A 20,181-nucleotide genomic window follows, 5' to 3' on the forward strand; every position below is an offset into this window, starting at 1 on the left:
GAATTGTGACCTAGAGAAAGATGAACTCATTGTTTTCAGACAAAAGTAATTATGGCAAGTAGAATTTAACTAAAAGAGCCTTGAACAATTCTGGTCTTCTTTGAGAAAAGCCTATCTTCACTTAGCAAAGCAAGCCCTGGACGCTTATCTATATCTTTGCACATCAAGGTTTCAGGACTTATACCATCAAAAAGAAAAACTGAAATCGATTAGATGTACAAAATATGTGTGTATTATCTTGTCAAAGAGCACCTTACAGTATGTTTTTTTTGTATTGTATTTATTTATTTACAGTATGTTTTTATTCAAACTAAATAACAGCTTTCACACTATGTCTGAATTTGCTCATTTTGTCTAAGTTGTTAACCTTGTTGAAATAGAGCTGTTCATAATATTCCCTCATTATATTTAATTTTTATAGAATCTGTAATGATATTTCCTCTTTCATTCCTGACATTGGCTGTTTTTCCCCTTATTTTTTCTTATCAGTCTTGCTATCAATTGTACTAATCCTTTCAATAAATCAACTTTTGCCTCGATATTTCTGTATCATTAATTTTCATTCTCATTTCTATTTTATTCTCCTTTTCCTACTTCTTTTGAGCATAATTTCCTCTTCCTTTTTACCGTAAACTGGAAATGTAGGTAATTAATTTTAAAACTTTTTTTTTCTAAAGGATTTAAAGTTAAAGTTTCTATCTAACCACTGCTTTAGGTGTATCCTAAAATGTACTTTCATTATCACTTTGTAATATTATCTAATTTCTCTTGTGATTTCTACTTTGACTCATTCAGAAGTGTTTTTCAGAGGTGTACTTAATGTTTGAATACTTTTGGGAACTTTCTAGATATCTTATTATTATTGATTCCTAATTTGTTCCTGTTATGTCAGAGAATTTACTATTTATGTTTCTCAGTCTTTGAAATTTCTTGACATTTGTTCCGTGCCCTAGAATATTTTGGTGAATGTTCCATGTGCACTTGAAAAAAAAGTGTGTTCTTCTATTGTTGGGTCTAATTGGCTGACAGTGTTCAGTTCTTCTGCATCATTACTGGTATGTGTCTACTTGATCGATTACTAATGAGAGGTGTTAAAATCTCCACCTATTATTGCAAATGTGTCTATTTCTCCTTTTAACTCTGTCAACTTTTGTTTCACATATTGTAAACTCTGTTATTAGGTAGATACACATTTAGGATTGCTGTATCTTTCTGATAAATTAACCCTTTTTATTATGAAATGTCCTTATTTTAGTTATACTCATCTTGAAATCTACTTTGTCAGATATTAATATAGCCACAATAGATTTCTTTTGCCTAGTGTTTGCATGGCATATCCTTTTCTATACTTTTACTTCAACCTGTCTTTTTATATTTAACGTGCATCTCTTGTAAATAGCATATACATAGTTCTTGTGCTTTTTATTCAATTTGATGATCTCTGCTTTTGTTTAGTCCCTTTTCACATATTGTAATTATTGATGTGATTGAGTTTAAGCCCATCATCACGCTATTTGTTTTCTAGTGTCCCATGAATCCTTGTTCTTCTAGTCTGCCTCATTTTGCGTTGAGTATTTTTAGTATTCCATTTCCATCCCTTTGGAATTAGTATTCCATGTTCTCTATTGGCTTTTCAGCTATTTTTCTTTGTATTATTTTACTGTTTTATTTAATGGTTGCTCTGGGGATTACAATATGCATCTTTAACTTATCACAGTTTATATTGAATTAACATTATACGAGTTAAGTGTAATACAAGAATCGTAAAACCATATAATTCTATTTACTCACTTCCCTTGTTTGTGCTGTTTTTGTCATAGATTTTACTTTTACATATATTACAAAGCCCATAATACATGCATTATTTTTGCTTTAGACAGTAGTCTTTCAAAGGGGATGTTATTTACCATTTCCAGTGCTTTATTTCTTCCTGTAGATCCAGCTTTCCATCTGGTATCATTGCCCTTCAGCCTGGAAAACTTCCTTTAGCATTTCTTGAATGAACTGCAAGTGTGCTGATGATGAATTCTCTCAGCTTCATTTATTGGAAACTGACTTATTTCTCCTTCATTTTTGAAGAATATTCTTGAATATAGAATTCTAGATTGGTATTTTACTTTTGCCACTTTAAAGGTATCATCCATAGTCATATTTTTCCTGATGAGAATTTAATCATCATTCTTTTATAGATGTTCCTTTGCATGTCGTGGGGCTTTTCAGTTTGGCTGTTTTAAAGTTTAGCTTGTTTTTCAACAATTCAGTTACGATGTGCTAGGGTGTAGCTTTCTTCTTCCATCTATGGGTTGTTTTTCATCAAATTTAGAAAATTTTCAGCCATCATATTTCAGAGATTTTTTTTCTGCCCCAATCACCCTCTCCTCTCATTCTCAGACTCAATTACACATACATTAGACAATTTGATATTGTCATTGAGGCTCTGTTCATTTTTCCCCCATTTTTTTTTTTTTTTTTGAGCTTCAGTTTGGATAATGCAAGGGAGGAAAAATATATTTTTCTGCCATTCTAAGTTCTTGGCTGGAGTCCCTGTAATAAAAGACAGATTAATAAGACAAAAGCATACAAATTTACTTAATATTACTTTTGCATGATATGAAAGTCTTTGTAAGGAAATGAAGACCTGAAGAAACAGTTAAACCTGTCTTTTATGTTAGATTTGACGAAGACTGGAGAGTTGTGGAAAATGTGATAGGACCAATAAAAGGGTATTAGCTCAATGTAGTAAACTGTGGGAAACAGCAAGTCCTGTTCCTTCAAATTCCCTCAGTGTCCATCTTCAGATATAAGGATGCTCCTTTCCCCTGGGTATAGAGGGCACCTCTCACATGAGGGTTCCATGACCTGCTTCAGGGGAAGGTCAAAGTCCTTCCTGCACCTGCTGTTTCTCAAATTCCTCCAACCTGAAATATTCAATATGCCAATGTGCCATATTTTTGGGTAACATGTTCTGAACTGTCAATAATTTCTACTAGTCTGTCTTCTAGTTTACTGATCCTCTTCTACTGGTAAGCCTTCTATTGAATTTTTTCAGTTCTAGGATTTCCATTGATTCTTGAGTTTCCATCTCTCCAGAAATCCCCCATTTCTTCATCCAATATATTCATCTTTTCCTGAAAATTCTTGAACATATTTATGACTAACGTCCTTGCCTTCAAGTTTCAATAAGTTGTTGACTTTTTTCTCTTGATTGTGGACATTTTTATACTTCATTGCATGTCTAGTAAATTTTTGCTTACTGGATATTGTATACGATACACTATAGTCTGGCTTGTTTATTCTTCTCTGAACACCGTTGAATGTTCTAGCAGGTAAATCCTTGATTCCCCCATTATGTGGGGGCTTCGTTTCAGGTGTTAGGGTGAATCAATTTTAGTTTTGCATTTGCCTTAATCCTAGGGCTTAGAACTTAGGCCTGGTATGTGACTGTTACTTCTAAAGTATAACCCTTCTGGGTTTCAAAGAAAAACTTATCAAAACTCCCTAACTGGGTAGAACTTGAACTCCAGACTCCATCTCTCCAGCAGCAGGCAGCTACTGGAATCTGCAGCCAGCTCTTTGATCTTTCCACGTTTTCCCTGGTTTCACTAGAATCCTGCCTTGTGCACAATTTAGGATTCAACCAAGCAAGCATTTATAGGTAATTAGTATGCAGATTCAATGGCTTTTTCCTGTCTCCTTCATTTTCAGGAAAATTTTTAAGATTCAACCCCAGTGTGACTCCACAGTGCAGTAAGACCATTTTTTGCTTAAACTCTGTACCCGAGGAAATCATACTGACTGGAAGGTGCCCACAGCTGGTTAAACGTGGACTTCACCCAGTGTCTTTTACCTTCTTTCAAGGATGGTATCTGCTTCAGTTTCTGGTATTGTCCTTCAAAACCTCCTAACGTTTTTTTATTTGTCTAGAGTTAGTTATCAATGGAAGGTTAGTCTGTTATAAGCCACTCCATTATAAGCACATAAGATTCACAAGTTGTTCTTAAACATTTAAATAACTATTTCAATATAGTTGTTTTCCCTTGTAATCTTTTTAAAAAAATTATTTTGAAGATATTTATTCTGAGGGATTCAAAAGCTTTACCAGAACTCCCAAAGTAATTGCCAACATAAAAATGTTAAGAACTTTAATAAGAACTCCTGGCCTAAAGATTCTGTCCTACTGCCACATAGGGTTCCCTAGTTGGGAGGAAGGAGTTTCTCCAGGGTTCATTTATCCCTTACCGATACCTACTATCAGGTACTGTTATAGGCCCCCAGAACAGTGAACAAAACCAGATCACCCCCGAGGTCAGGAATGTTTGCTCTCGTTTCCATGTAGAGGGACCAGCAGAGGAACCCTCCAGACCTTTCTCCTCCAGTTCCTGGGCTACCTGGCCTATGGAGCACAGCCACTCTATAAATTGGTTAAAATCAGCCTGTTGATAGGCCCTAATTGCAGGGTTATTCTTTTCCTTCCCTCCCCAGCTAAGCCTAGTCTGAGCCACCACTCTGGTATCTGCCCACGTTTTCTAAGGGTAGAGGGGAGGGAGTTTCAGGCAGGAAGGAGGGCTCATCCTTAACTCAACTGCCACCTCAAATCCACAACTGCCACCTGAGCATCTGCAGAAGCCAGATGTCAGGAAAGGCTGACCACGGGATTTGCAGCCTTTGAACACCGGCACCATTAGTAGGCATGAGGAATGTGCGGACAAAAGCCACATGCTGAGAGCCAAGGAGTGGGAAGCAGGAGTGTGGTCCTTCTCAAGTTTGGCGATGAAGGGAACAACTGGACAGGGAGGTAGGGTCAGGGGACAAACTTTTTGGATAAGGAAACCTTTTGGCACTAAGGTCAGGACAGACAGATTGAGACAAGGTGATAATCAATGCAGCAAGCATGGATAGTTACTGAAAAAACACATTTAATACGTTTTAGCATTTGAACTCAATTGGAATCCACTTCTCGAGATTCTGCAGCCTCTCGGTTAACTTTCCAGCTTTCCAGGGCCAATCACTAATCTGAGGGTGAATTTGGGGTTAGAGACCCATTGGCCTGAAACTAATCAGGCCTCCTCCCCCATCCTTGTGGATGTGCTGCCACCTGCTGGATGAATGACAAAAGAGGCGACAACCATTTGCTGGAAGGAACTGCTTTCTAAAATGGCTGCAAAGCCCTCACCCAACCCACCAAATCAGAAACCCCCGGCATCAGCAAGGGCTGCGATGAGGACATTTACAAGGCTCATCCCTCAAATGCAAGCCCTGGCAGTCCTGCATCCTCCCCTTCATTTCTCTGGAGACCTCTGGTTAGAACCAGTGCTAACTGGAGTTTCCTTCCCTTAATGGGAACAGAACAGGAAGAACCTAAATTTTCTGCCCTTGTCTTGCCCCACAGGTTTACAGAGCGTTGAGTAACCGGCTGGCATACTGTGGGCACATCAGCATTCTTACTGGAGCTCTAAGACCAACTAATGGCAGTTCTTACAATGCAGGCCCTCCCTAGGAGCCAAGAACGCCTCCTGCACCTGGACCCCTATCAGGATCAGGTTCAAGCCTTCCTCCCTTCCCCTCCCTAGCAAGGGAACCTACCAAAACCCGACTCCAAGCTCTCAAGTCACACAAGTATCTAAGCAGACTATACTGGGCCCCAGATAGTAGCAATACACGCTCCTAAATGGCCAAATAGCCTATGCCATTTTTAGGTTTACTTAAACGCTCAGGCCTGCCCCTTGGAAGAAGGCCCCGGAGTCTTCCTTGATGGGTCCCAAGAGACCCAAAGTCCACTCTCACAGGCCTTTAAAATTTGGAACTGACCACCAGTAACAAAATAAATGTTGACATGTTCAATTCTAACTCTACTCAGCCTTGCTCTAAGGTAAGAGCTAAGACTTACCTCCAATTGGAATGGTTCAATTAGGAAAAACAGGCTACCAAGGGTTGTTTACTTTCTGGTTTGCCTCACAGATGTACCTCTGCTGGCCTGACTTTTCTTCACAGCATCCCGGACCTTTCATTGGCACTTACTCCTCAAAAGCAAGGTTTCTGTCCTGCTCTGTCCTCAGCACTTGGAACAGGACTGGTAAAGGTGGGTGAAGTGCATGCAGGTTTGATTTGGCATTTTTATTATTAGACTTTTGAACAGTTAACGCGTACACAGGCTTTTGGACTTGGCTGCCTAGGTTCACAATCAGCTCTGCACCATCTGGGGCACCAGTTTTCATTTCAACTAAACCCAAATGTCTCATGTGGCCTTTAACTTTAGTAGTAGAGGTGGGAAGGATGCTTAATAAACCAGATAGAATATCTGAGTTATACATAGTACACAACCCAAGGCATTTGTCAATTTAACCTGAGTTTGCTGGAAGACTTACATAAACACCGGGTCCATCTACTGGATTGGTGGTTTCCTCCCCAGCCCCAGACCCCATTGGTTCCTTCATCCAGAATGAATTCCATTCATTGCCAGGTCCAGAATCCATGCTCGCAGCTGCCTAAGGAGGCCTGACCACAGGGATCCTGCCCCTTTTCCTGAGCACGTCACTTGATCCTCTACCAGAGGTAAGCAGAAGCCTGAGACTTCCAACAAGCCTTTTACATCACTACGTACACAAGGCTATAGAAAGCTGGTCACCTCACCAGCCATTTCACCATTTGTGGTTGGGAATCTTAAACCAAAGCATCAAGCATTTCCAGCGGGGGTGGGGCAGATCTGGGTTTGCTGTGCTCCACCTTCAGCGGTATTCCAGGAGAAACACTTAGGAAGTACAAGTCTGGCACCAGTTTAGGACTTTTAATTTGTCCCAAAATGCTGAAGCAAAATCATAAAACATTCTGCTTTCCTTTAGAACCCCCCAACGCAGAAAAAAAAAAATTGTAGGAAAAAATGTGTTTTTTTGTACACGGGAAGAAACAATATAAATTCAAAACTTACAGATAAGGGTTAGCTCTAGCACTCATCTCTTTAAAAAGTTTATATGAATATCCAGTCAAAACCAACAGGGTATCTCCCTTGAAATGTTATCTATATGGATTTCCAAGTAGACCACAGGACTGTATGCTGTCTTGGAATGTCCTTAGAAGGCTCTGTCATTGACCAGGTAACAAGGTAACAGTAAAAACCCCAGAGTCCTTTCTTTCCAACGGAAGAGGGAAAGACCGGGATAGAAGAAACTATTCAAACTTCGTCTTCTTTCCTTGTGGCTTGTGGTCTCCTCCTCCCCCTCCTCTGCCTCCTCGGAAGCCTCCTCGCCCTGCAGGAAGGCAAGACATCATTAAAGGATGAACAGTTGCAAAGCTGCCAGTAGGTCCCCCGCCCCAGTGATCAGCGATGCAGGACGGAAGGAACCCTGGCCAGCACAGGTTCTGAGCGCATGTGCACGTGTACACAGAGGCAGTCCTCTCTGCTCCTTACCTCCAAAGCCTCCCCGGCCTCTGCCACCAAATCCACCTCGGCCTCCGCGGCCACCGCCTCGGCCTCCAAAGCCACCTCGGCCTCCGCCACGCCCTCCAAAGCCACCTTCACCCTTAGGCTTGGCCCAGTCCAAAGTCACTTTGTTTCCATCTATTTCACCGTCTTCCATGGCCTCCTTGGCGGCTTTGGCATCTTCCTCACTATTGAAGTCTACAAACCCAAACCTACAACACCAAATGAAATTCCGTTATAAAGCAGGCATAGGGACCAAGTGCCAAAGTTACCACATATTGGACAGTGATCCCACAGTAAGTAGCCTTGTGCAACTGAGAAAAGACCCAAATGACAAGAGTAGCTCTCTACAGCAAGTCGAAACTGGTTTTACTGACAGCCTGAATCCTAGAATGTCTCACAGAACAGCAGAATATGCCTCTGTGAAGACAGAAGGCAAAATAATGCCAGGTCTGTGAATTGTCTCTTCTTCTCGTGCGAATCCATAAACTGCCACCGACTGACAGAAAGGAGCTCAATGAGAAGACACATTAGACGGGTGGTGCCCCCTCAGTGGACGCTGTACATTTCCTGCATCTTACCCTTTGGAAGACCCAGTCTCCCGGTCGGTGACTATCCTTGCCCGAACAGAGCCGTCAAATGACTCCTTTAATGTCTCTTCTGTAGTCTCCTCAGACAGACCTTTGACAAACAAAGTTTTGGATGGCTCTGGGAAAAACAGAAAATGCACCATTTACAATCATAATTCATAACAATATACTGTATTTGCCTGTTAGCACATTACTGCCCCAAAATCCTTGTCTTAACAGAAGGTAGCCTTTTACTTGAAGTTGTCTGTGAGAAAAAAGTAATCTTAGCCAACTAATTCTTAATTAAAGCAAAGGGCTTAACTCAACTGCCACCTCAAGTCTACCATGATCATCAAAGTAGTTGAACACCTGTCAGATTTTTTTTATGGAAAGCAGGAGAACCAACCCCAAAACAAGTAAGACAGCAGACCTAAAGTAGGCAGCTACAACAGGCAAATCTGCTGCTCAGAGTTGACGTGGCTGGATCAGAACTTGACTATCTAGAGGAATTTTCTTGGGATTTCATCAATTATTTCTCAGATAATCAATCATCACATCCAGTGTCATCTACTCAGCAGCAACAGAAAACAACACATGTTCACCTCTAGATCTGACGTTAAAAGCTGAAGCACAGCACTGGAGAGCGCTAAGACCCACCACATCCTGTTCACAGTAACTTACGGCTTCTTGCATTAGGTGATCCCCTAGGTCCTTGCAACTCCAGCCTGATTGCTCTGCCCTCAATTTCTCTTTTATTACAGGAATTTAAAGCTTCTTTAGCATCTTCAAATGACGCAAATTCTATAAATGCATACCTGCGAATGAACAGTTAATACTGAGAATAAGTCACCAATCAAAATTACACAGCTTCTCTGTAATCGTATCTCATGCCAACAAGCCTTTTTCCTCAGGTACATCCTTAAATGATGCTCTTTATTTTATACTGAGCTGTGCAGCTAAAGATTCAGCTTCTGCTAATAAACAGGAAAATATTTTACCTATGCAAGATAGTCTTACTTACAGCCCATAAATGACAACATTAAGATACTAATTATTGGGGCAGCCGGTTAACTCAGTTGGTTATAGCGCGATGCTCATAACACCACGGTTGCCAGTTCGATCCCCACATAGGCCAGTGTGAGGTGCCCCTCCACAACTAGACTAAAACAACTACTTGATTTGGAGCTGATGGGTCCTGGAAAAACACTTAAAATAAGTTAAATAAAGAAAAAGATACTAATTATTTTACCCTTTAGATTTGCCATTTTGGTTCTGGGGCACTTTGATAAAAGTTGCCTTCTCAAATACTTCCTGAAGAGTTTCTTCTGTTGCACTGTAGGAGAGGTTGCTTAAAACCAGAGTTTTTGATTCACCTACAAATAAAGAGATGCCAAATTAATACTGAAACAGCGGTTCCCAACTTCAATCATACCTGTACTTTGTTCTGTTCTTAAGTTCTATGCTTAAGAACATAACATGCCAATGTTGATGCAGGTGGAAACCCACTTGTTACTCAACCTATAACGCACTGTTATGTCCTGCTTCCTTTCATTTATGTTCAGATGCATAAGCTGACTACCGATTCATCTTCTCAGAACATTCTAATTTTAAAATGCCCAACGTAAGTTTTATAAAACACACAAAGGAAGCTAGATCTATGTTCTAACGCAAAATAAGTTCATATACCTATCATTCAAGATACCAAATTACTATTACAAATAGAAGTGTAACCAGCTTAAACCACATCTACATTCAATTATCAGTCAACTTTATGTACGTTAAAAAATGCAAAGGTTTTCCCTCCATTAATTCTGGAACCCATTCTTACCACTCCAAGTGCTATTCTTTCCACCTCTGTAGTCTTGATTTTGACCTTTCTCTCCGGTATAGTACAGGGAAATGGACCGCCCATCTATCTCTGTTCCCTGCTTTTCTTCCAACGTTTTCTCTGCATCAGCTTCTGTCTTAAATTCAATATAAGCAATCCTGCAATGGGAGGTGGGGGGAACCTAATAACTCACTGGTATTTTTAAAACCAGTAATTTTTTTAACACAAACGTTTTAATCTCAGCAACATGACCTTGCTTCAGTTGAGTACAATAAAAATGTCCTGTTTCATACTAACGGAAATGTTTGAAGTTTCTGTCATTTCTACTTTTCAGTTAAAACTTTCCTCTCACTATAACAAGTTCGCCAAGTACTCCTAGAAAATTTATTCACGGTAACCCCACCTCACTGCAATAACTGCTCTTAACTTACAAAACATTTATTGTAAGCTAGGCACATTTCATAGTACTTTATACCTATTAGCTCATTTTTAAAAATCAATCTGAATTAAACAATTATTCTCACTAACAGGTAGGAAATTGAGGCAGAGATTAATTTGCCCCAAAACCAACACACCTAAGAAAGTTGGATCAATGTTTCTTTTATAAATTAGGTAAGTGAATTAATTTTAATAAAACTCAACATTCCAGCAGCCACAAAACATACCCTTTACTCTTTCCATCCTTGCTGACTAATCTGATCTCCATAGCATCTTCAAACACTTCTTTTAATTCATCCTGAGTAACTTTATAAGGCAGATTTTTAGCCAAAAGTGTTCTTGCATCTCGATCTAGTTAAGAAAAAAACACAAAAATGAATTAGATGGGTTTAAAGACCCATCTCTCCCAAAAGATAAAGACTGACCAACAGAAAAGTTGTTGAAGAAATAACTTGAGATCCTTCAGTATACAAGACACTGCTAGTATGGAGAGACAGCAGTGGCAGGACAAGTTGCTGTCACAACTGACATCAAATTACATGCTGGATACTTAGAACTCAACCCAGAGTGGGTGCTCAGTTATTTTTTAATTAAGTCATGAACACATACTTGAAACCTGAGAAAGTGTATCAAGAATACAAAAAAAGAGTTGCCAGAGATCTGATCTAGTTCCAGAGAGAAAAGACCTCTATGTTAATTTAGATATAAGCATACCTTGTTTTATTGTGCTTCGCTTTATTGTGCTTCCCTGATGTTGCAATTTTTCCCCTCAACTTCTGAAGCTTTTTTCTTTTAGGTTTTTGTTGTTCAAATTTCCCTTTCACAGTGAAACTATTGAGGTGACGGCCATACCCCACCACCTCCCTCATGGCCAGATGTCCTTTTTTTACAAATTCAAGTCAAGACCCTCAACAAGCAAAAAGGCTACAACTAACTCCTTTATTATAATACTTGCGTTATTACGGTGGTCTAGAACCGAACCTGCACTATCTCCAAGGTATGTCTGTATATCTGATCAATTTTTTTTTTTTAAATTGAGTCCATTCTTGCTTGTCTGACTTGGGAAGCAGCAAGCAATGCCAGACAGTTGTAAACATTTGACATTTTAACTCATTTAATTCTCACAACACTGAGGAAACCAAAGGAAAATGGTTAAATAATTTAATCTGACCGATTAGACTAGAAACATCCATTTAACAAGTTACCTTTCAGTATCGCAATTACCTAAAGCCGTACATATACATACCTTTTTTACTGTCTTTTCCCTTTGGTTTTTCTAGTTTAATTTCATTGCCAAAGACTTTTAAACCAGTGAGTTCCAAGGCCTTTTCCAGGTCTTCAGCAGATTCAAAATCCACATAGCCAAACTTCCTTTAAGGTGACAGGCAAAGAGGACAAAAGCACAGGTTTGAAAAAAAACAAAGACAAACATTAAACATTCTAAGCAAGCAACAACACTATACTATGATGGTGCAAACATGGATTAAGTAAAAAAGTACGAACTCTATTAATAAAGTCAGGCTCTATAAGCTGGAGATATAGAGTCAAGTTTAAGTACCATGACCTGCCAAATTCACCTTTGAGGATGTCTTTATCAGCTACACTGCTCGTTAACAATTGACAGTAGTAGCTAACAATAAAACCTATTCAAGCATCAAAACAGGACAATCTTGTCAGGTTAAAAGCATTCACTGTGATGGCTAGTTGAGTCCAATACTTTCATGTATAAGAATGAAAGCATCAAAGCTCATAGCTTATTAAAAATTATTTTGTGCTTTATCAAAAGGAGGTTATGGAAATTTCAATTTGGGATCTTACAATTTGATAATCTAATGACTTAATTCATTAATGTCTAAACTTTGAAGACTTTTACGTATTCATGCTCAAGGGTAGAGAACTAAGGTTCTAAAAGGAGGGAAAAAAGCATTAGCAGAGCCAGGAGTAATATGCAATGGCCTAACTCTCCCATGCTTACCTAGATACACCAATTCTGACATCCACAACAGCAAGATCATTTTTAGCAAAAATGTCACTGATACCAGTTTTTAATTCAGGAGCAGATTTGTTGAAGTTCAGGTTTCCAACAAATAGATTGAAAGCTGTGGTTGGTTCTGTGCCTGTAGGAAAAAAAAATTCAAATTAGTCTATTTGTAAAGTATGGAACACACTTAATTCCCAGTACAAATTTCTACACATATACAAGCACATCAGTACATTGCAATGTAACATCAGGTTTCAGTATTAAGTCCCTCTGTTGTTCATCACTTGTGCTTTTGGGAGCCACCCCCCACCCATTACAATTCTGCATGTTACCTTCCACCTTCTGTTTCTTGGCTTCAGGAGCTGCTTTCTGTTTGGCCATTTCCTTCTTTCGTTTTCCAGGTGCTTCTTTGACAGGCTCTGGGCAAGATTACAAACAATCTGTGTCATCCGTGAGTAGTCACACATATTCAAGTACCTCCTTTAAATAAAACTCATGTCAATATACTTCAGACTAACTTGATTACCTTCCTCCTCATCCTCGTCGTCCTCTTCATCATCATCCTCATCCTCGTCCTCCTCATCTTCATCATCCTCATCATCCTCGTCCTCCTCATCATCCTCTTCGTCTTCATCATCTGCGGTGCTCTTGGCCTTCACAGAAACAGCTTTTGCAGGAGCTTTCTTGCCTTTGGCTGGTATAACCTCCATGGGTTCCTCTTCCGAGTCTGAAAGAGAAGCCACCTAGTCAAACTCAAGGGAATTACCCCAAACCAACATCACTTCTAGGAAAATTTAAAGGAAAAAAATACAATACTGCCAATGCCAGTGTACTTAGTTACGGCAAGAATTAACACATTACTTGGAAGCAAAACCCTGTATTTTGAAAAATACTCACAGAATGTGCTGTTTTAGACATTTTCTCAACAGCAGGCAATCATTCATGGGCACCACAACCAGCCCAGCGATTCTCTGGGAGGATTTTTATCTAACTCCCAGGTTGTCATGGAAGGAATACATCCGCATATTGCCCCCCAAACCTCACCCCTACTGGATCCTGTAAACGAGTCCAAGAAGTACCCACAGAACTCCTTACCATCTTCTTCTTCATCGTCATCATCGTCGTCATCTTCCTCATCATCGTCTTCCTCCTCCTCCTCATCTGAGGCAGCAACAGTAGCTGCTGATTTCATCACTGCTGGATCAAATTCGTCCTCATCCTCATCCTCATCCTCATCCTCATCCTCATCTTCCTCTTCACTGTCATCATCTTCCTCATCACTGTCTTCCTTCTTGGCATTCTTGCCATTCTTGGCTCCCTTGGCTGGGGTGGCTGCGCCTTTTTTACCAGGGGTTGCTACCAATGCTTTGCCTGGTGTGGCTCCCTTCTTGCCAGGTGTCACCACTGCTTTGGCTGGTGTAACTGCTGCCTTTTTGGCAAGGGCTGGTGTAGCCACTGCCTTTTTGCTGGGGGTGACAACTGCTTTCTTGGCTGGCGTGGCAACTGCAACCTTTTTTGTTGGGGAAACCATCACCTTCTTTGCTGGAGTAGTGGTAGCCTTCTTGCCTTTTTTCTGAGGAATGACAACCTGAAGAATAAAACAAAATAAGATTCTAAACTCAAAAAGGGAGCCTTAGTCCCATAACTGAGTGCTAAATTCTGGCACTGCCTCTGTTTCAAGACCACATGCATTAGATCTATGTTGGCATGTTAAACTGGAGGATCATGTTACGTGTCCTTCTGTATACCTGGGAGGTCAATCCTCATTTTCAGGTAAATACCCAAGCATAAGAAACACAACACATAAAATACCACTGACCTAGACCTGTGAATTTCTGTACCTCATACCTTGTAATTGTTTCAGCTTTGAAGCAACATCCTAAAATGGACTCTAAGAAGTTCTGGTCAAGATGGCGGAGTAGGTTAACATGTTTGCCTCCTCCCATGACGCTAAAATTACAACTAAATTATAGAATAATCAACATGAAAAACCATCTGAAGATTAGGTGAATAAAAGTCCTATTAACTAGAGGAAGCCACGTCAAGACTGGTGTCTACATGTCAAAACTCAGCCAAGTGTACACCTTATATATATATATGTGTATATATACACTTATTTATATTTTAATTGTATCGCAATGAAACTATTAATAAACAATCCTGTTGGAAAATTTTTAAATGAACTCTGAAAATAGATTGCTGAAAATAGTAATAGAACCAACATTACATGTTGCTTTACGGATTATGAATTGGTTTCTACAACTAAAAGCCTCCCACTTAGAAAGCTCTACATGTTACGTGTTATTAAACCATTGGGGGTTCTTACTGTGGATGGTGGTATATAAAATTCACTGGAAGCTCATTTTTAGGACCAGAGATAAAATGAGTACCAAATAGGCTGGATAGTCAATCCTTATAAAACCAATACAAATTTAAAAAATGAGCGCTTAGCTTGACAAAAACATCATTCATCTACAGTTAATTCACACTCAAAGCCACTTTTTGTTGACTGCTGGTTTTATCAGGTAATGGGTTAAAAAATAAAACCTTTACTAAATTCTAAACAAAAAATATGAGCAAATACAGCAGTTAATTGTCTTGATAGTAAGCAAACAGAAGTACCAAACAGGGTCAACGTTAACACAAAGGGAGGTGGCAAGCCTCACCTCAGACCAAATTGTAACAGTGGCTGGTATTACAAACCTCGTATGTGAAGAATAGAAACCTGCTTGGAGACTAGGACAGGAACCTGGTAAAGCTAACTTCAGACCTCAGTATAATGCTCAGCACTGTCACTTACAGGACAGGTAGCTGTCCAGGCGTTTCCTCATCTAGCACGTGGGGCTAACATGTTTAAACTGGACAACAGTAATGATTTAATAATACATCATCACACTAAGCACTGCGGACAGTACATGAAAAGACTCCTAATCTTCTCTCTCAAGCTCATCCAAACTTACCCTCATGGTATCTTGACAAGTCAACGAGGAGCTTGTGAAAGCAACCATTACAAGTCATACATATAAGTGAATGCAATCTTATTTTTGCCAGTATTTTCAGATATCCAACACAACCCGTTTTTTTCTCTCCATTTTGTAGTTTAACATAATTCGGCATTAAATTGTATATAATCACCTCTTCTCCGCTGCTTTCGTCTTCTTCATCTTCTGACATTTCCTCATCTTCACTATCTTCTTCTATCTCCTTTGGGGGAGGAGCCATTTTCTTGGGGTCACCTTGGTTTTTACTGGCCTAAAACAGACATGGTGGCACATTGCACCCCCACATTTTGCCGTCATTTATAGTTCACTGCAGTCATCTTCCTTCCTCAGAACCCTCCTTTCACACTGTTGAATACCCCCGTTACTGTAAAAGCTGTGCTTGATGTCAATGCTAGCGATCTCCCACACATTTTCCCCGTCAGGTTCTACAAAAACCAACCTTTGGATAAACAGGCAACTTCGAGGAAAGGACCTCCCTCCTCCTGTTGCCTCCGTTAAGCACACCCGGTTTAAAGACTACATCCAGACCGGAACTTTACATGAAATACAATTTTTTTCCCTCAGTAGCCTAACATCGGACCCTTTTAATGGCCCAAAATCCACAGCCCTTCCTCCAAGGAAAACGATCTTTAAAAAGCCTTGGGTAGGGGTGGCCGGTTAGTTCAGTTGCTTAGAGCGCGGTGCTGGCAGCACCGGGGTTTCCGCTTTGAGCCCCGCATGGGCCACTGTGAGGTGCGCCCTCCTTTAAAAACACACATATATATATTTTTTAAAAAACATTTGGTAAATTCTGGCACCTTATTCCACCACCCTCGTCTGAATTTAAATTAAGGCAACTTTCAAAAACACTTGAACCACCTTTGGTCTTTTCGTGAAGTGCTCCTCTCCCAGGGAAATAACCCCGCCCCTTCCAGACCCACCGGGTCCACGTGGGGGGACTCACAGGTCACCACGTGCGCGCAATCCCGCCAGGAAAGCACGCGGCAGGGCCGCCTCCCAAAGCCCACCTCGCGTCCTCCCCCCTGGCCGGAGCCGCGATCCCGCGGCCGCTGGGCCTCCAACTGAAGCACTCCCGCCACTCCCCGCCTCACGGCTGGGTCCCCTCCAGAGGCTCCGAGACCCACTTGACGCGGCCCACGTGGCCAGCCGCGCGTCGGGGCACGTGCGTCAGGAGGCGGGGCCCCGCTCGCGCCCGTCGCACGAGTTTGGCCTCATCCCTCCATCCTGAGGCCCAGCGCCCCCTCCCCACGCGCAACCCCTGAGTTTTCCCTGCCTCATCAACCACCCGCAGCACCTGCCGAAGCTCTTCACCTCGCCACCAAGTAACCAAACGCCGCGAGACCTCCCCGCTAATCACGCGAGACTTCCCACAGCATGGCGCCCTCGAACGCGCCTGGGACGGCGCAGAGGCCCTCCTCCTCGCGGCGCCGCGCGCGCGCTCCTCGAAAAACAGGCCTCGACATCCGAGCTTGGGCGAGCAAAGCATCTTACCTTTGCGAGCTTTACCATGATGGCGGCTTATGACGGCGGAATGTGTGGTGGACGAGTGGTGCAAATGAGCCCAGAGGAACGCGACGACGTCTATGGCGGCCGCTGGTACAGAAGATCCGGAGCGCGTATACTTGGCTGCCAGCTAGAGCTCGAGACTGAGGCGAAAGACTGAGCCTGCCCAGTAATCGCCTCTGGAAAGGCGACGACGGCGACCTCGTGACTCCGTTTCAACCAACCAGAGTTCGCGCTCAATCCATGAGCCAACCGTGAGCCTCGGTCGAGAACGGCGCGGGGCGGAGCGTGGGCGGGAGTGGGCGGGCCGAGGCGGCCAGAGGAGAAGGAGGAGATTCGATTTCGGCGCCCTGGGGGCGGGACTCGCTTTGTGCAAAGCCGGTGCTGATTGGACGGTGGGCGCGCGGTTGCCGAAGTGCCCCTCCGTAGCCTGCGCTCGTGGCGCCTGCGCCGTGGGACAGGCGTTTATTGGCACCGCGTGTGCGGGATCCCGCGGGCGCTGGTACCTGCGCAGTTCGGTTCCCTAATGTGTCCGGGTGCTGAAGGTTCAGGCGGAGTTTCTCTGCCGCCCGGTCCCGCCCTTTACACTCAGCCTCCCGGAGTCCTTGAAGAAGGGTTCGCCCCGTTACCGGGCTGGTGAGCCCCAGACCTGAAATTCAGGGACCACAGGTTCACAAGGCCTTAGTCGGAGCTCCACCGCTCGCCTCACCCGCCAACGAACCGCGGCCGGAGAAAGCTCCCTATCTGCAGCTGATTCCCTCCCGCGCCACGTGCCTGAGGTTGTCTCCTGAGAGGTGTTAATGAAGGCAATTGCGTATATTTGTGAAGTTGACTGTGGCCAGTGCGTAAACATCACATTAATCTCCAGGGTTGGGTTATTTCTTCCAGTGGGGAACGCAGTGTTAGAACTGGGCTGCGGAGAGGACTCGGTCAGGCCACCACTCGCGGGTTCCCTCCGTGGGCCTCAGACTGCCCGGCCGAGGAGTCCGAGTTAACCGGATGGTCCCGGGGTAGGTGAAGAGGCCGGGGCAAGGTTCCCTCCGTGGTGGAGCCACAGAAGATTCCTTGTTGCGCTTTTGCCGATTATTCAGATAGGTGACTGTGGGCAAACTAATTCGTGCCGAACGGAGAACATTTCCTTTGGTTTAGAGCTCACCTGAGATATATCCTGGGCATCGGGTGCCTACTTGTTCCTACAAAACCAGGGTACTCTCAGGTATGATATTTCCCCAGCTGAACTGACGATAACTCAAAATCATCTCAGAGATTCGAAGTAAAGAGGTAGGTCTGCGTTGGGGTTCAGAATTTTGTATTTCAACAAAGGCCCATGGGGATTCTTATGAGCAATCAGGTTACTTTGCAATTCTTACTAGAGCGCCCTCGGGAGTGAGTGTATAGGAGTTTCCCACTGGGGCTGTCAGATCAAGGAGGAGGCTGGCTCCGGTTCTGTGCTGTGCGCCCTGCTTTCTGACCATCTGTGGAAAGCGCCCGAGGAGATTCACATTTTGAACTCTGGGTTGGGGCCTCGGAACCCTTCCGGGGTGACAGGACAGAAAGAACAGCACGAACCGAGGCATGGTGGAGTAAGCCCCCCGTGTTTCCAAGCAGTTTGGCACAGAGCAAGCTGAATGCACTCATGGGAAGAGGCCAGAGAGATGAGCAACGGGCATGATCAAGAGATGGATGAGGATGGCCGGGTGGCGCGGTTGCTTAGAGCGTGTGCTCTGAACACCAAGGTTGCCGGTCCGATTCCCACATGGGATGGGGGGCTGCACCCCCTGCAACTACATTGAAAACGGCGACTGGACTTGGAGCTGAGCTGCGCCCTCCACAACTAGACTGAAGGACAACTTGACTTGGAGCTGATGGGTCCTGGGAAAACAAAACAGTTACCCAATTAAATATATATCTTAAAAAAAAAAAAAGACGGATGAATTTTAGAAATACTGGCATGGCTGTCTTGTCATTCAGATCTCAGTTTATACCACCTCTTAAGAAGCCTTCCCCAAGTCTCCAATGAAAAGTGCCACCCAGACGCCCTATCACATCACTATAATTGAGACTTCTGCAGGTACTTAGCAACACCTGTAATGTTTCTTGGCTGTTTATTGTTTGATCCCTCCCCAGCCATGACAACACAGACTTTATTCCCCGCTGTATTCCCGGAGTCTTTATAAAGCATTGCCTGACACAAGTTAGTAGTGAACATTATTTGTCAGTGAATGATATATTTCTGTAAAAGAAGCAGTGGAGAGAGCCGGTACAGTTTAGTGTTCACGTGCCTTGATTAGGATCTAGTCTGGGATAGAAAAATAATATTTATTACTTATGTAATGCCTATTAAGTTCCAAGCACCATTCCAGTTATTTATTAATTCATTTACTCTTCAAAATAACCTTTAAAAATAAACCACTGTTTTACAGAAACTCGGGCACAGGGAGGTAAATTAATTTGTCCAGAGTCACAGAGCTAGTAAGTGAAGGAGCTAGGATTTAAACTGAGACCTTATTCTTTCATTGCAGTTTCTTTATAAAATGAGGATGATAATAGTACCTGCCTCTAGGATTGTTCTGAGTATTAAGTGAGATGCTGCATGTATTTTTTAAGGGCATATAATTAACCCTTAACTAATATTAGCCATTATTATTGACAGATTTGGTGACTTGGAGAGAGAAGGAGAGGGGATCATTTATTTCCATTATCTGTTGAGTGTACATATATAAGCGGAGTAACACAGGGGTTGCAGATTTGGGTGGAAGCTAATGAGTTCAGTTTTGGATATACTGAATGCACGATGATACCTACTGCTTCAGGCAATTGGCAGAGGTGGTCGCATGGCTGCAGACACAGATGGTATGAGGAACCTGCCCAGAATAGCAGCCGAGTGAGGAGAGAAAGCTGGGCAGATCCAGGCCAATGGTGGGAGACATCTGGGGTGGGAGAAGGCCCAGAAGCAGAAGAACAGCTGGAAAATGGGAGTTTGGGAAGCCAAGGGAAGAGAGGGTTTCAAAAAAGAGAAGGAAGAGTAGTGTCTGATGCCACAAATAGGTCAAATAGGTGAGGCCTAAAACTGATCTATGGGATTTGGTACTAAGAGATGGAGATTTTGACAAGACTTCTTTCAGGGTTATGGAGTACTGCAGCAGTCGGAGACTTGAACAGGTGGGAAGTGGTGGTGATAAGTGTAGGATGACCTTGTTCAAAGCACTCCTAGGAGAGGAAGTGATCGCTGTGTTGGTTGGCTGAGGTTACCTGCTGCCCCCAGAGCTCCTGGGCTGACAGCACTGCACTTTGGCAGAGAAGGGCGGGCTTGGGTGGGGGAAGAGGTAAGGCTACCACATCCCCTAGAGGCATCACTCTAATTCTTTTCCCTGACTTTTCTCACTGGGGAGTTTGACCAGCTTCTGCCACCAGCCCAGAGCCTCAGGAGTACTTGAGCAGCC

At 42.7% G+C, this 20,181-nt stretch overlaps 1 protein-coding gene across 2 annotated transcripts; it reads right to left on the reverse strand.

Annotated features, from left to right (window-relative positions):
- Nucleotides 1-487: 487 nt before the first annotated feature.
- NCL (nucleolin) lies at nucleotides 488-17,011 on the reverse strand. 2 transcript variants are annotated; one of them, XR_013993537.1, is made up of 15 exons: nucleotides 16,727-16,936; nucleotides 15,369-15,485; nucleotides 13,329-13,821; nucleotides 12,760-12,960; nucleotides 12,566-12,652; nucleotides 12,228-12,369; nucleotides 11,499-11,623; nucleotides 10,480-10,603; nucleotides 9,815-9,972; nucleotides 9,236-9,359; nucleotides 8,668-8,801; nucleotides 7,999-8,125; nucleotides 7,406-7,629; nucleotides 6,926-7,244; nucleotides 488-2,544 (listed from the first exon to the last, which is right to left on the reverse strand). XR_013993537.1 is itself a non-coding variant. In XM_081051767.1 (14 exons), exons 1-14 carry the CDS (start codon nucleotides 16,742-16,744, stop codon nucleotides 7,165-7,167), a joined length of 2,154 nt encoding a protein of 717 aa, XP_080907893.1. In that variant the 5' UTR covers nucleotides 16,745-17,011; the 3' UTR covers nucleotides 6,770-7,164. The 2 variants fall into 2 exon arrangements, 1 of the variants encoding a protein (XP_080907893.1); XM_081051767.1 differs by lacking the exon at nucleotides 488-2,544 and having other exon boundaries at nucleotides 6,770-7,244; nucleotides 16,727-17,011.
- Between the last annotated feature and the right edge of the window lie 3,170 nt (nucleotides 17,012-20,181).

Source organism: Rhinolophus hipposideros (assembly GCF_964194185.1).
Source record: "Rhinolophus hipposideros genome assembly, chromosome: 6".
Taxonomy (NCBI): domain Eukaryota; kingdom Metazoa; phylum Chordata; class Mammalia; order Chiroptera; family Rhinolophidae; genus Rhinolophus; species Rhinolophus hipposideros.